General features: G+C 37.5%; 1 protein-coding gene across 8 annotated transcripts in view; it reads right to left on the bottom strand.

Moving 5' to 3' along the window:
* PTPN4 (protein tyrosine phosphatase, non-receptor type 4) overlaps positions 1–17160 on the bottom strand; it is a 219190-nt gene that overhangs the window by 40456 nt on the left and 161574 nt on the right. For all 8 annotated transcript variants that reach the window (XM_006769670.2, XM_015567781.1, XM_006769673.2 and 5 more), the window contains 6 exons: positions 15669–15752; positions 15530–15586; positions 9627–9783; positions 4665–4831; positions 3164–3254; positions 3016–3077 (listed from right to left, as the gene is read on the bottom strand). In XM_006769670.2, the coding sequence (XP_006769733.1) occupies positions 3016–3077; positions 3164–3254; positions 4665–4831; positions 9627–9783; positions 15530–15586; positions 15669–15752 (618 nt within the window). The remainder of the gene's footprint in view (positions 1–3015; positions 3078–3163; positions 3255–4664; positions 4832–9626; positions 9784–15529; positions 15587–15668; positions 15753–17160) is intronic.

Here is a 17160-nt window from a genome sequence, read left to right as displayed (position 1 = left end):
AGAGAGAGAGAGAGAAAGAGAGAGAGAGAGAGAGGGAGAGAGAGAGAAACAATGATGTGAGAGAGATACATCAACTGGTTGCCTCCTGACCAGGGCTGGGGAATCAAACCTGAAACCAAGGTACATGCCCTTGACTGTGCATCGAACCCGAGTCCTTTCGGTCTGAGGGCCAATGCTCTAACCCCTCAGCAAAACTGGCCAGGGCCATTTTCTTTTTTTCTACTCTATCGTTGAGATCATGTCAAATTAGTAAAAAAATTTCATTCTTTTTAGTGGCTCTACTATATAAATATATCATACTTTATTTAAGATATTTAAGTTGCTGCTAATCTTTTTGCTATCATAAACAAAACTGCACTGAATACTTTTGCAAACCTAAAATTTTTGGGCACATTACAAGAAACCTATTTGTGTGGGCAAAAGGAAGAAATGACAATGCTGAATCAAGGTATGTGTGCATTTAGAATTTTGTCAGAGAGCACCAAATTGCTCTCCAAAGAGATTGCACCTATTTATACTTTTACCATAATGTATGAGAAATGATTGTTTCCTGATAATGTCCTTAATAAAAAGTGTAACTCTGCCTTTTTCTTTTGGTACACCTGACCTAATCTGGACTCATTTGACAGGAACATCTGAGTTGATCTCATCTAAGACTGTTACTGGAAATATCTATAGTTGGCATGTTGAATATAATATACTCATTATAGCCTGCTAAGGATATTACCTATATAATATATGATCTATGCACTTAATAACCTTAAAAAAATCCAAAAATTTCTAAATTCTGAAGCATCTTTGATCTCAAGTTTTTAGATAAAAGATATAGACTTATATATAGTATTATCAAACTTTCCGACATTTCAGTTTAATAAGTAAAAAATGGTAATTCTTTGCAGTTTTGATTTGCATTTTTCATTTTAAGAAAAGTGTATTTTTATTTGACTGTTAGTATTAATTTTTAAAGTGTTATAATGGTATTGTGGTTTTGTTTAAAAAAATAAAAATAAAAAAGGTCCCCAGAGATACATACTAAAATAGTTAATCATCACTATTCACAGATTTTGTATTTGAAAGTTTGCCTGCTTGCTAAAATTTATTTGTAACCCCAAAGTGCTTGTAGAGCTTTCATGGTTATTTATAGACATGTCCAAAGAGGTAAAAAATCTGAGCCAGCCAAAGTGTACATTTCCTGGTAATGTTGGTAAGATGCTGCTGTTCTGCCTTCTTGCTTCTGCTCTCATACTTAAACAACTGCCCTTTTTACAGTCTATGTCGTGCTATGTTTTAAAATTTCTGTGCTTATTGTTAGCGATTTCACTGTTTAAAACAGTCCCCAAGTGCTAAAGTGCTGCCTACTGTTCTAAGTGTAAAGAGGCCATTAAATGCCTTATGGAGAAAATACACATTAGATAAGCTTCTTTCAGACATGAGTTATAGTGCTGTTGGGTGTGAGTTCAATGTTAATTAATCAACAATGTGTATTAAATAAGGTATCTTTAAACAGAAGCAAGGTTATGTACTGATTAACTGACAAAAATGTTGCAAATAGAGGCTCATGGGAACCATACCATATATTTTTCCCTTGCAGCAAGGATTCAGTATTTGCTAATTCAGGGTTAATGAAGACTTTATAGACTATCACAAATAACAAGAATTGATTGTATTTACAAAAAGTGATATATTTGATTTAAATAAATCTGGGGGGGGTAGTGTTTAGATGGAACAAGATTGGCCATCCTATATAATAAAAGGCTAATATGCAAATCAACCAAACTGCGGAACAACCGGTCAGTATGACACACACTGACCACCAGGGAGCAGACGCTCAATGCAGGAGCTGCCTCCTGGTGGTCAGTGTGCTCCCACAGGGGGAGTGCCGCTCAGCCACTAGCGGGCTCACAGCTGGTGAGTGTAGCGGCGGTGGCGGAGACTTATAGAGCTCTTTATATATTGATGAAATAAGCCCTTTATACTGTTTAAAAAATTCAGTTTGTCATTTCATTTTAGTACTTTTCAAAGCATCCCCCAAATTAAAATTTATACATTGCCCAACTCATCAATCTTTTGTTATAGCTCAGACATGTACCTAAGCTTAGAAAAGCCTTCTCCCGTCTGAGATTTTAAACAATTCTCACATATTCCTCCAAGTATTTTCATGTCCATTTCATACATTTGTATTTGATACACCTAAATTGTATGCTGGCCTCAAGAATGTGTAAAGTGTTTATAGATCAATTATATGATGTGTGGATTTGTTCCAAAACAATGTGGGTGTGTGAGGGCACGGTGGGGGGATAGATGAAACAAAGTTGGCCATTAGTTGGTAATTGTTGAAGCTGAGTCATATGTATAAGGAGGTTCATTTTACTTTTTCTCTACTTATGTATGTTTAAAATTTTCTGTAATACAAAGTAAAAATAGTAATCCTCTTTTTGCCCCATGGGGGTGGGAGGAGACCTTCTTACCATGGTATATTCCAGACAGACCTAATTCATTTACTAGATCATCAGTTTTACCTTAAATTGTTTGCGGGTAGTTTTTATCGTGCGCTAACAGGTGGCGCGGGCCATTTTTGCTAATTTTTTGTGCAAATGGCAACGTTCAGTAAAATTACGATAACTTTAGTTTACGTATTTATATGTTACCCGCATTCTACCGCTAGTCTATAAAAAACGTATTAATACGTGTCCTGCGCCGCTCTACTACCAGTCAACGTAAAACGTATAAATACGTTTCCCACATACAATGTGTTAAATAATTTAAAAGGCTATCTCTACCGTAAACAAAATTCGTCTTTATTTCAGCCTATTTCTAGACTAGATTATTCCATTTCACTCTTCTATGTATATATTAATATGCCAGTATCAAACTATTTTTAACATTAATTTTATAATATTTTAAAATATGTAAAAGTTTTAATATTCTCTCAAGGTTAGGCTTTTAACAAAAAGTAATAAATCTCAGTTTATAGTGGCCCTTCTTATACCAATGATATAATAAAAATAAACTTACATTTATATAATTTGCATTGATATAATCTTCATTACCCTTTAAAATGACCCGTGTAGCATCATCTGAAAAAATTTCAAAAGAAAATTTTTTTTAGTAAAGTTATGTTAAAAAGACTAAAGCCTAACATACAGAAATCATAGATACTTACAAGGCGAAATATCTCTGTATCTATTTTTGGAAATATTCTGAGGTAATTTGGCACAAGACATTGTCATTCCAGGTTTTTTCCGATATAGTTGCTAAAACAAAACAAAACAAAACAAAAAGGTACGCGATCAGCAAGCCATCAAAAGTTATCATTTTGTTTTTCTGACTTGTTCCTATGCTATGAAACAAGTTTTTTTTTCCTTAGAATACCTCATCTATGCAATGATGTACCTTAGGCTGATAGGATATTAAACCAGATTTGCAAAGCTAAATTCTGTACAAATTCTGATATGAATTGTATATCATAATTTAGCAGTGGTTCTCAACCTGTGGGTCACGACCATCGGAAAACACATATAGCATATCAGATATTTACATTATGATTCATAACAGTAGCAAAATTACAGTTATGAAGTAGCAACAAAAATAATTTTATGCTTGGGGTTCACCACAACATGAGAAACTGTATTAAAGGATCGCAGCATTAGGAAGGCTGAGAACCACTGATTTAGAGATTGGCAAAATAAACGAAGATAATTTTTCTTACAGCAAAAAGTACCTGAAGTTTTGAACAGAAAATCTGCAGAAAACATTTAGCTTTTATTTACTTTGTAGATATTTAAAGTATATGAACCCAGAACTTAAAGAAACAAGCAAAACTGACAGACCTTAAATTTTTTTTAGTCACAAATGTTTTAGTCAGTTACCTGTAACATATACTTCAGTATTTGTCAGTGGCTGACTACACTGACAAAAATGAAATATTACAAGGTTCAAGTTATTTTCCTTTAACTTAGGATTTTTAAGTCTGCAATTGCCTATCTTCATCTGCCAACTTTCACAAAAACAGTTATTTAATTACAGAAAAAAATGTAGTTTGAGGACATATGCATAAAAATCTATTTTTCTCTTTTAAGTAGACATCTATTTATGTAACCATAGCTAGTGTTTTGGGAGCAATTTTTAAAACTTTGTATTTTAGAACTATTCTCAAATATTTCTCAGAATGCCATTTTAGTTTGTAAATTATAACTGATAATTAAGGCAGTTAAGAAATCATACAGCCCTAGCTGGTTTGGCTTAGTGGATTGAGCGTTGGCCTGCGGACCGAAGGGTCCCAAGTTCTACTACAGTCAAGGGCACATGCCCGGTTGCGGGCTCGATCCCCAGCAGGGGGAGTGCAGGAGGCAGCCAATCAATGATTCTCTCTCATCATTGGTGTTTCTATCTCTCTCTCCCTCTCCCTTTCTCTCTGAAATCAATTAAAAGAAAAAGAAAAAAGAAATCATATAATATTGCCCTGGCTGGTGTGTCTCAGTTGGTCGGGTGTAGCCCCGTGCACTGAAAGATTGCTGGTTCAATTCCCTGTCAGGGCACATGCTCAGGTTGCAGGCTTGATCCATCGGGGATGGATATTTCTCTCTCTCTCCTTCCCAATTCTCTCTTTAAATATCAAAATTTGAAAAATCTTAAAAAAAAAGAAACCATACAATATTACTTACATCAAATTGTGTCAGGACTGTTCCTGTGATAAGCCCCTCAGCTAGCTGGATCATTGACTCTCGCAGGGAATGATCATCCTGATGGACGCTATCTAGTGGGGCTTTTTCAGGAATGTACTGGAAGTCTGGCTCAGTTTCTAGCTTTTCTTCCACTACATCATAGACAGCTAAGACAAAAAAATAAAATAAAAATTTTAATAAAGACACATGAAGAACTTAATGAATTGGGAAAAGAATTTACCAGATTTATTCTTTAATTATGTGTCAGGAAAAATAATTTATTTATTCATAATTCATCAGATCTGAGTCTGATGTCATGGTGTAGGGGCAAACGGTGACTGTGGAGACGAAGAAGTTTGCCGCACCTTAGAGGAAAAGAACGGTTCTTGGCTGTAATTGCTGAAAATCTCCATAACTTGAAGAGACATTAAGAAAAAGAGGAGCTGCCAAGAAGCAGCTCTGAAGAGACCTGCCCTATTTGTGGGACGTAAGGCAAGAGTACAAATAGAAGCCTATATACTATATGTCTAGATACGAATGGTTATAAAGGAAACAGAGTTCTAAACAAAACATGTTTTATCCTCTCCTTGACATATTTACAAAACAACCTGGGAGTGTGCATTTCAAATGAGAACCTAGGCCAGAATTCATGGCCAAGGCAGTGTGAGGAGAGACAGACCCTAGGGCCTAGACCCTGGCCTGTAGTCTACCCTCTTTCTTTTCTTGCCCTCAGATACATTATTTAACATGGGAGAATATGAACATTCCCATGAACATCCCAATCCATATGTAAGCTTGTTTACAACTCTCTGCAAATTGCTGCATCTTACTAGTAGCCATGCCCCTTAAGTCTACACACATCATGTGAGCCACCTTGGGAGAATGGATTTGGGGAAAACGGGCACACAGAATCACAGCTATTTGGACAGAGATTTGAAAGTTGAAAATAGTGGTTTAGGAAGGATGGGGAAGTCACAGGTGATGCCCTGGCATGTCCCCTTGCTCCTACAAAATCCTGACCCCACGGTGGTGGTGGTGGTGGAAGGCAAGACTGAAGGAGAGACAGAAAACAGCCCTCTAAAGAATGGAGTCAAGCTAGGGGTCTCTTATATCCTTGACTAAGAGTTTTGGTTCCTGCTCAGATATGAATGTACTTTTGGGAAGAATAAATTTTGGAAATGAAGAACAAAAAAGCAAAAAGGAATGAATGCATATTGTCTAAAAAGAAATAAGATTTAAAGGGGAAAATACCAGAAGAAGAGAAACTCTTTTTCTGATATTTTTGGCAAACGTAATTTTAAATTTTGATCATGCAGTAAGTCTTCACTTAACATTGTTGATACTACTTCTAATATTAAACATTGAAATAAATGTGAGCTATTCACAAATTTAATAAAAATAAAAACAGGTAAAATAATTATTTTCCAACCTGCTTATTTTAGTTCAGGATCGCAGGTGGCTAGAACCTCACCTGGCAGTTCAGGGCACCTAGACAGGATGCCCTTCCATCACAGGGCCACTCACACAGGGCCATTCATACTCGCTCAGACTAGGACAAGGTAGAAACGTCAATTCACCTCACGTGCGTATCTTTGGGATGTGAGAGGAGCCCGAGTCAGCAGAGAACACCCGGGAAGACATGGAGAGAATGTGGAAACTTCACACAGTGATCTGGCCAGGAATCTTTTTCTTTTTCTCATCAATGTTATATCAGATGTTAAATGAAACATTATTCGATGACCTGCTGTTTGTTATTTTAAGTAAAAAAAGGACAAGGTAGACCCTGAAAGTGAATACAGGTCTTGTCCAGATTTTGACATTAAATAATAATAGAAAGATGTTTTGTCAAGACCTAGGAGGGTTCCTCTCCTGATTTAAAGTATAAATGAGGTGATTTGAACTGCAAAAAAGCTAAGACTTTTCCATTATATGGACTTTTGTTTATATTTGGGTCCATACTAGTCATAAATTTGTGAGCAGAAACTGAATGTCTAGGTGTCAAAATGTCCTCAACTATAAAATGGGGATGTCACATATGTCACTGGATAGTTGTAAAGATTATATGAGAATATACAAGAGTTCAGGTCCATTGAAAACATTTAAAAACTATTATTATTATGTTCTTTAATATCTGTTATCAAGAGAAAAAAAACAGAGAGGATGTTATTCTATCTAATAAAAGAGAAACAAGGTAATTAGCCATAACTTCACTACCCTTCCCATTGGCTAATCAGGGAGATATGCAAATTAACTGCCAACCAAGATGGCGGCTGACAGCCAGCCAGCTGAAGAGAACAGGGAGGCTTGCTTGCTCCAGTGACGGAGAAAGCCAACGTCCCCGCCTGCCGCTGCTGGGCTCTGAGCTTGCACTCTAAGAAACAAAGTTGCAATTATAGAAGCTAAACAAAGTCCAGAAACCTGCTTTCAGCTATCAGAGCTGGAGCTGCAACAGAGTTTCAATTATCGAAGCCAAACAAAGCCAGGCCAGCCCACCAAGCGGGACCCCCACCCTGATCCAGGACACCCTTTAGGGCAAACCAGCCGGCCCCCATCTGTGCACCAGGCCTCTATCCTATATAGTAAAATGGTAATATACCTCCCAGCACTGGGATCAGTGGAGCCACAAGGCCTCCCAAATCCCGGATCAGCGGAGCAGCGAGCAGTGTGACAGAGGGCAGCGCCCAAACCTCCGATTGCCCTGTGGCTCTGTGTGTGACAGGGGCGGGGCCACAACCTCCCTATCCGCTCTGCTCTATTCGTGAAAGGGGAAGGCGCCCCAATCCCCTGATCTGTGCCTGATACGGGGGTGGGGGGGGAGCTCCCCAACCCCCTGATCGGCCCTGCTCTGTGTGTGACAGGGTGCGGCACCCCAACCCCCCAATCGGCCCTACCCTGAGTGTGACTGAGGGTGGCCTCGCAACCTCCTGATCCGCCCTGCTCTGTGCATGACAGGGGGCGGCGCCCCAACTCCCCAATCGGCCCTGCTCTGAGCCAGACCAGGAGCTTCAGGGCAGGCACCTAGGGATTGGGCCTGCCCTCTGCCACTCGGGAGTGGGCCTAAGCCAGCAGGTTGTTATCTCCCGAGGGGTCCCAGACTGTGAGAGGGCACAAATTTTTGTGCACCGGGCCTCAAGTCTTAGTATAAAATTTAAGTTGCTTACTTAACAGAAAATGCCTAATAATGAATCACCTAAATATCAGATCTAAATGAGTTCCTTGAAAATCAAAATAGAATGTTGTGTTGGAGTCCTGCGAATTTTCCTAGAATGCAAATTCCAGATCATGAATGTGGAGAGCACCTGGGAAGGCACGTGGGCATTTCTTTAATTATTGTCAGTTGAATCCAGTTGGGCAAAGCCATGTCCTGGAAACACCCTTTGCCAAAAGGCAGGAGTGTTGTCAGCTTGACCTTCAGCCCAGGTGCCAGGGGGTAGGTTTTGTTATTTAAACCCAGCCAAGCACCAGGAATGAATACGACTTGGGTCCACCCAAGAATGCGCATAATCTCCTTTGTCTTGACTTTTAGTAAAACTTCCTGTTTTTTTGCTGTATAAATTAAATACGTTGCTGTATTGGCTTGGGGTCCCTTGTCCCTGTCTCATCATCAGAGGACAATGGTCCCACCTGGCCCCAGCTTTTTTCTTCCATCTCTGTGTCTGTTTCTTTCGTTCATTTTCTCAGTCCCCAGCCGCCCCTACTCAGGTACTGGACTGCTCTCTAGCCGCACTGGACGCAGAGAAGAGAAACATGAAAGCAGAAAAACAAAGTAGAAAAGATGGAATGAAAATGCTTATTTGTACACAACAGGCAAAATGAGTTTTGTATTTTTTTCTTGCAATTTTTACAAGGTTGGGTGTGGTGTGGGAATAGGTAGAGTTCTAATTACATTTTACTGGTAATATAGCATTAACCAATAATTACTCTTATGGCTAAGACTATGATTAATAATAAACTGTTCAGAATAAAACCAGAAGACTATGTCTAATGATGGGATATAGGCATACAAGAATTTTTTTCAGAGGAGATTGATACAGTGTGGAGGGAACTTGAAACAATGCCATATGAACACTCACTGAAGGATCTGGGGTTAGTGAACTGCAGGAAAGGGGGAGGGTTTCTGGTAAAATCAGCTATTGTCAAAAAAATGAAGGAAGAGGGATTAAATTTATTCTGCATAACACAAAGTGATAGATTTAGGAACAACAGGACTGAAGGAATTCAGATTTTAGTTCAAATTAATAGTTGATGCTATTCAAAGGGGGGATGACCTACTTCATGAGCTACTGAGTGCTCTGCACCGTAGGACATTCTTGAGATCGCTACCGAGGAACTCAAGCAGTCAGTAAAGGAGCCAGAGCTTACAGCATTAGGGCTTCTCCAACCCTGGGACCCTGACTCTGAATTAGCACATCAGCTGTCCAGAGCAGGAGATGACATGATTAGGCTACTAGGCATTCTCTACTAAAAACACAGACAGGCTTAAAAAATGCTTTAACTGTAGCTTGTTACAGAGTTTTCTAAAAGTGGAACAGAGTTCAAAATTTACTAATTCATTCAACAATTATTTATTGATTATCTATTACTACTACTAGAGCAAGTGGGAGAAGAAGGAGGCCATTTCAGCTATGGTAGTCAGAAGGGAAGGACTTTCTGAGGATCACACGTGACAGGAAACCTGAAGGAAGTGAGAGTGTAAGTCATACAAAATCAGGAAAATCATACAAAATGTAGGCAGAAGGAATAGCAGGAAAGCCAGCACAGAACAGAGTGAGCAAGGCTGAGCGGTAGGCAAGGAGGTCAAGAACTTACATTTTACTCCAAGTGTGAATGGAAGCCACTATACTTTGAGCAGGAAACTGATATGACAAGACAGGTTTAGGTTTCAAAGCCTACTCTGGCTGCTATTCCAGTAAGAAACACTAATAATTATGAAAACTATGCAGTGCTACGTAGACTACTTACCATTAGGTCGGACTAGAAGTACGAGTTCCCCAGAATGTTTCTCACAGCTAGCTTTAATAAACAGGACAACCTGGTCATGGGTATGTTCTGCAATGTCCCGACCATTGATCAGTACAACTTGGTCTCCTTCATTCAATCGAGGGACACAGAGGTCAGCCTGCAACGTAATGCAAATAAGGTTTCAGATTTGTACATGGCTTTCAAAAAGTAAAGCACAAAAATTTATTTTTATAGACTCTATAGAACTAAAACTACATATAGAAAAACATCTATCCATTCATTCATCTACTCAAAAAAACAAAAAACCAAACCAAACAGAAATCTAGCTTTCCCATGAAGATACCATACTTTTTTCTATTTTCATTCAACAATTTTTCCCTTGATGCCTTATTACATGCATAGCCATACAGATAAGAGATGCCTAGGCACAGTCAGGCCTCACTTTGCATTATCCAGATATGTACAAATTTCTGTTTCTACAGTTTAGTCAAGTAACACCTATCTCTCAACAACAAGGTGCAAATTTCAGTTTCTACTGTGAATGTATTAATTGTAAATAATCACATAAAATACAATCTTTGCTGCTAGATTGTAGTCCAAAACTCTCTACATAAATAATAGATATATCATGACCAATGACCCAACACATCACTTCCTTCAATGTCTGCTGGTGATCTGTCGCTGGGCACCTGTTACTCAGTTCCTGCAGAAACAGCAAAGTGTATACTTTTGCTGCCTCATCTCCCAACAATAAACCCACATAAAAATGGATAAAAAACAGCTGATGGTGGAAATATACACTGCTACTGTTTAAGACAGTGGTCGCCAACCTTTCGGACCTCACGGACCACCATCTCAGAGACTCTAGATATACAGAGAAGGGGATTTAGTGAAGGGGAACTTATCAACATGATGAAAGTGGGTATAATAAAAAGGATGAAGTTTTTATTGAGGACATGATGCTGGCATAAAACTTCTCATGAAAGGAAATCTTGGAGATATTTTACAACATTAAAAATGCAGAGGACTGCCCAGCTGGAGTGGCCCAGTGGTTGAGTGTTGACCTAGGAACCAAGAGGTCACAGTTCAATTTCAGGCTAGGGTACATGCCTGGGCTGTGCACTGGATCCCTAGTGGGGGGTGTGCAGGAGGCATCCAATCAATGATATTCTCTCATCATCGATGTTTCTATCTCTCTCTCCCTCTCCCTCTCCTTTTCTCTCTGAAATCAATAAAAGTTTACTTAAAAAAATGCAGAGGACCAAACATTGGAAGTAAATTCAAACTTAGAAAGAATTATGACAATTTGCTAAGACAAGAAAGAAATGCTCACTCTGTATTTTAATTTATATGACGAGAAGGGCACAAGCCTATTCAAACTACTTGTTATAAGTTTTCATGAAGAAATAAAATACTTAAGTTCTCAATGTTTCTAATGTTTAGAATGACAGGACAGTAAATCAGTATTAATTTTACTTTATTTTTTTTAAATAAGCACTGGTTTCACAGATTTTATTTATTTATCCTCTTCTGAGGACATGCACTGATTTTAGAGAGGAGGAAGGGAATGGGAGAGAGAGACATCAATTAGCTGCCTTCCATATGTGCCCCAACTGGGACTGAACCAGCAACCTAGGTATGTGTCCTGACAGGAAATCAAACTGCAATCTTTTGGTGTATGGGACGATGCTCCCACCAACTGAGCCATCTCGCTAGGGCTAGTTTTACTATTTCTCATATCCCTATACATTTATAAGGGAAAGTAAGAGACATTTTAATGAAAAAATTTAAAGGTCTTAGAAACAACCATAATTTTCCCCATTGATTATCAAGGTCACTTTACATAGTTTCAGCTTAAATGGTCATTTTTATGGTCCTGTACTACTGTGCAAAGTCATGACTGCCTGTATTTTATTGAGAAAATAAATAAGTAATTCAAATGAGACAAACAGAAATATGGACAGCAATAAGGAGGCATGGGAAGAACGTTTGAAGGATGATAGAGCAGATAGAGAAGGAAATGATGGGGCTGGACCTCACACAAAAAAGGAACTTCCTGTTGCAAAAGCTTGAAGACTTGAAAACATGACTACTCAAATTCACTATAAGCCCAGTCAATAAAATCCAACACGATATATTATTAATGAAAAGAACACTTGTCGGGGAACCATATTCTTCCTCTACTGCTTATAAAATGTGTGCTCTGGACACCCGAAACTCTGAAAATGGAGCAGATATCTGCTCTGATTATAATAATAAAGAGCTGTGAAGATAAAAATGATGTAAGTATGCAAAATGTTAAAATCTGGAGAACTCAAATTTAAGGTTACAACCATTCTCCCTAGTTGCTTTATTCTATCCTTCTTGTAGTGAAGCAGATGATAGTCCTATACGCCTTCTGTGTATTAGTAGTGTGATATGTTTATGTATCAATTTGGTCCAAGTTTTGTAAACGTCTTCAAGGTACCCAAAGATTGGTGAACTGGAAGATATTAACGGTTCTGGGAGAAAAGGGTTATAGCGAAAAAAGTTATACTCTCACCTTACTTTGTGGATAGTATAGTTAATGAAAAGAGGAGGTAATCTATGTGCTAAGGAGAAGATAGCGATGAATCTCTAACTGTACCTTCATTTAGCCACTGATATAACAAAGGATTGAGGCTAAAGGGCAGTATTAACCAAAATGCTATATCTAACATGCAGAGGTTTTTTTTTTTTTTTTTTACCCATTATCATTGAAGGGAAAGAACTCTCTGATGCTTAATCTGCTTTTTCAGTTATGTTTATAATTTTTTATTTGCATTTCATTCTGATCTGGAAAGTCCAGATGAATTGTATATTAAAATAAATTTTGTTGCATAAACAGCTATTGGCTTAAAGATGATCACATTGGAACAAAAATTTGACTTTAATTGGGAATTATTTTATCCATTTCAGAAGGAGTACAATAAAAAAACATTAAAATATTTAAAACTCTTTTTCCCCCCCACTTAAAATGAGGTTTCCAATTGGAAGATTGTCATGGTCTCCAAATTAGTAAAATAATATAAAAATGATAAACTTCTATTGTTTTAATTTGTCCTAAATTCAGCTAATATATATATGGAACACAGTTCTACGTGCCAAAAAGGAAACATTTACCAATAATCTGTATAGCCTAAAAAGAAAATTTAGAGTCACAGAATTGTTTGGAAGTGAACCTAATATCTATAGAATGTTCCCTGAACATCCTTGACTTAATTAATAACTATCCACATTCACTGCTCAGAAAAATCAATATTTCTTTTTTTGTGTCATTCACTGATTATTACAACTGGCATAATAAAAAAGGTTTATTGCATTTTCTAATTATAAAAGCAATGCATGCTCACTGTCATGATCTATTCAAAAAGGAATATAGAATTGATAAATATCAGTAATTCCACTATTCAGATGAAACACTGTTAACATTTTAAGCATGTATCTAGACTTTTTAATACACATAATTCACATTTAAAAAACTGGATCAAATATAAATGTAGAATTGTAATACTCATTTTTTACAATATCTAATGAACATATCTACATACTAGAATAGAGCTACATCATCCTTTTCAATAGCTGCAAAGCAACACATAATGTATTTCACCAGCTCTGATGATGTACATTTGATTTGCCCCTGATGTCTTACTGTTATAAACAATACTACAGTGAACATCCTTGTATATCTTTTGTTCCCTAGCACAACTGTTTCATTAGAGGCCATTCATTGTCAGGTCAAAAGATAGATATTTAAGTTGTAATTAAAACCATTTCTTGTGTTCTTCCCTCCCATTCCCCTCTCTAGAGTCAACTTCTTTGAACATCCTAGCTACATCTTTTGTGTTTATCTCAGTAACTCCACATATCTCCCCTATTTTGTTTTTTTTCAGTTTTCTATGTTAGACATTATCTATCTTACTACTTGATCAGAATTTAACAGCCTTTTATCTCTTCATCTGTAGTCAAAACATATACATAGTTATCATTAAGTATATACTAAATAAATAATTTGGGACTACTTTTCTCATCTTTGCCCCCGTCCTTCATATGCATAGTAGATTCAAGAGTAATTTTATACATTGTATCCATGTCCTGTCCCCTGTGACCTCAAGATTGGTTTAAAAGAGGACATCTGACTCAAACTGGATCTCTGATTGGTTTATTTCCCAGGAGCCTGTAATTTGTACATGCTTAATTGTTTTGGGTTGCTGAGCTGGTAATATATAAATATGGAAGTTACTAGTAGTCATATCCTACCATGTGGACTGAGGACAAAATAGCAGTAGCTATACAATTTCAATTTAGCAGAGATTTAGGAGTCATAATTATATCTGAAGGCAGTGTGTGTCTGGTGGTGGTGATATTACAGGACTTGACCTATCACTAAATACACTATTTTTATTCAGACTAATATATTTGAAGTGGTTTGAGAGATGTTGCAGATTCAGTGTACAAAATGGTTTGCACTGAGAGAAGAATGGGACATTCACATAAGAAATATAGATAAAAAGTGGAGAGTGACTGATGAGTACTTTCTGGAGGTGTAACGGTGTTCCTGTGCTTGGTTTTATGAGACATCTATGTAGCTCTATGTTAATTTTTTTTGTTCTTGATGAAGCAGTAAAAACAGTTATTAATCTCAATCCTTGAATATGCACCTCTTAATATATGACAAAATGAAAATTGCAAATAAAACATTTTTGCATCAAACTGAAGTATGATAGAGTCTAAAGAGAAGCTGTAGTTATGCTGAAAGGGATTTTCCATAAGTAAATATCCTATTATTTGCAACCAACAAAGTCCTTCAAAATCAAAACAACATGTTATGCTATCCTTAATTAATCTTGACTCTGATCTTCAAACTAACTTTGAGGTAGCTGCAAAGCACCAAAAAAGACATAAGTGATCTCTTTCTCTCAAGTTGCTGATTTATATACCTTTCCTAGGGGCAGGGAGACAGTTAAATGATAAAGGGTGCTGACTGAAAAGTCCTTGCAGACCATTTAGGTAAAGTAGGCAACAACATAAATGTAAATTTGAAAGCTATATTTGCTGCATGGAAGAGCAATAAAGCTAATGCAGCCATAATTAATTAAGAGCTGTCCTTATGATGAGCATGAAGTTCATGAGTGCTGAGCTAAACAATGGGAACAGGGGAAGTCATCATAATGGGTACCTAAAATATTTTCACCCTTTCTGTTTAGAATGTTCATAATAAAAAGTTTAAAAATTGTCCTTATAAAGAAAAAATAATCACTAGTACTATTTCTATTTAAAATAAGTTTTTTTTAAACATAAGAAGGCAAATGGAATCTAAGTAAACAATTCTAAATGAAAAAACAAGCAAAAAACCCCACACAAAATAAATAAAAAACATACATCCTGTCTACATTTAAAGAAATATATTTTTTTATTGATTTCAGAAAGGGAAAGGGAGAGAGATAGAAACATCCATGTTAAGAGAGAATCATTGATCGGCTGTCTCCTGCACGCCCCCTACTGGGGATCAAGCCTGCAACCCAAGCATGTGTTCTGACTAGTAATCAAACCATAACCTCTTGGTTTATAGGTTGACACTCAACCTCTGAACCCCACCAGCAGGGCTCCTGTCTACATTTTGCTGTTTAAGGGGTTATTCTGATAAGATCTATTTACACTTTAGAAGCACTGAAAGTTATACACCAGATTCTTTGTAAACAGAAGGATTTTAAAAACTCTTATAGACAGGGAATAAATAAAAACTAACTTTCCAGCAATTTAAGATAGCCAACCAACAACAGTAGATACTTGACAAATTAAAAGAATGATTATTTCTTTTAACTAATTAAAATAAGTACATATTCTTGAAAATAGGGTTTACTTGGGAGATTTAGATAACTCACAGGTGTTCCTGGTGCTACTCGGGACACGATCACAGGCATCTTCTGATCAAATCCTCCCTTAAAAACAGAGCAAATCAAATATTAGCAAACTAGAAACATCTTAATTTAAAAACTGAGTACAATATAAATTTTAGATTACCTTTACATTGAATCCAAATCTTCCATTTTCGTCAGGTTTCATTCTGATTAGAACAAGATGATCATGTGGAATACCACCATTAGGCTTAAAAAGACAAATATAAATAACTTGTAATTTTCTTTACTTACATACACATTAAGTATGCTTTTTTGTATGTTGACATTATCTATAGTACATAAAGAATCACAATTTAAATTAAAATGTTAACTCAGAAAAGTACATTTTGAATAACAGGACTTAGGGAATGGCGTGTTACCCCAACTAGATCTATTTTCTCATGCTTTTGTGCCACCGCGTGCTAGACTGTAAGTGCCGAGACAGGAGCTTTATCAATTATTATTTTAAAATTAATTCTTAGGAGAGAGAGGAAGGGGGAGAAAGAGAGAAACATCAATTTGTTTTCCACTTATTTATGCATTTATTGGTTGATTTTGTATGTGTCCTGACTGGGGATTGAACCTGCAACCCTGGTATATCAGGACGATGCTCTAACCCACTGAGCTATCTGGGCAGGGCTTATCAATTAATTTTAATTCATTAATTGCAATATCTCTATAACCTGGCTTAAAGCTTTGCATGCAGCAAGTGCTCATAGTGTTACATGAATTCATGTTACTCCCTCTACTTTTAAAAAACAGCCTTATTGCCCTAACCGGTGTGGCTCAGTGGATAGAGCGTCGGCCTGCGGACTGAAGGGTCCCAGGTTCGATTCCGGTCAACGGCATGTGCCTGGATTGCGGGCACATCCCCAATGGGGAGGGTGCAGGAGGCAGCTGATCGATGTTTCTCTTTCATCGATGTTTCTGGCTCTCTATCCCTTCTCCCTTCCTCTCTGCAAAAAATCAATAAAATACATTTTTAAAACAACAACAACAACAAAAACAGCCTTATTGAGATATAATTCACATACTATAGACTTTACCCAATCAAGGTGCATAATTCGATAATTTTTCTATCACAGAATTGTACAAACATCACTACAATTTTATTTTAGAACATTTTCATCACCCCCAAAATAAATCCTGTATCCATTAGCAGTCATTCCCCAACCCTTCACCCCATTCCCTAAGTCCTATTCAACTACAAATCTATTTTCTGTCTCTATAGATGTAATTATTCTGGACATTTCACTTATTTAAAATTATATAATATACTAGAGGCCTAGTGCTCAAAAATTTGTGCACTCGAAGGGGTCCCTCAGCCCGGCCTGTGACCTCTCGCAGTCTGGGACCCTTGGGGGATATCCACCTGCTGGCTTAGACCTACTCCCCGGGGATTGTGCCTAAACTGGCAGTCAGACATCCCTCTGGCAGCCCAGGAACCCTCGGGGAATGTCCCACTGATGGCTCCTAAGCTTCAGATGGACATCCTTAGCACTGCTGAGGAGTCAGGAGAGGCTCTTGTGACTGCTGCTGCACTCACAGCTGTCAGCCTGGCTTGTGGCTGAGTGGAGCTCCCCCTGTGGGCACTCATTGAGCATCTGCCCCCTGGT

Source organism: Myotis davidii, unplaced genomic scaffold, assembly GCF_000327345.1.
Source record: "Myotis davidii unplaced genomic scaffold, ASM32734v1 scaffold3, whole genome shotgun sequence".
NCBI lineage: Eukaryota > Metazoa > Chordata > Mammalia > Chiroptera > Vespertilionidae > Myotis > Myotis davidii.
The sequence above is the reverse complement of the archived record's forward strand: the minus strand, read 5'-3'. Positions and strand labels throughout refer to the sequence as shown.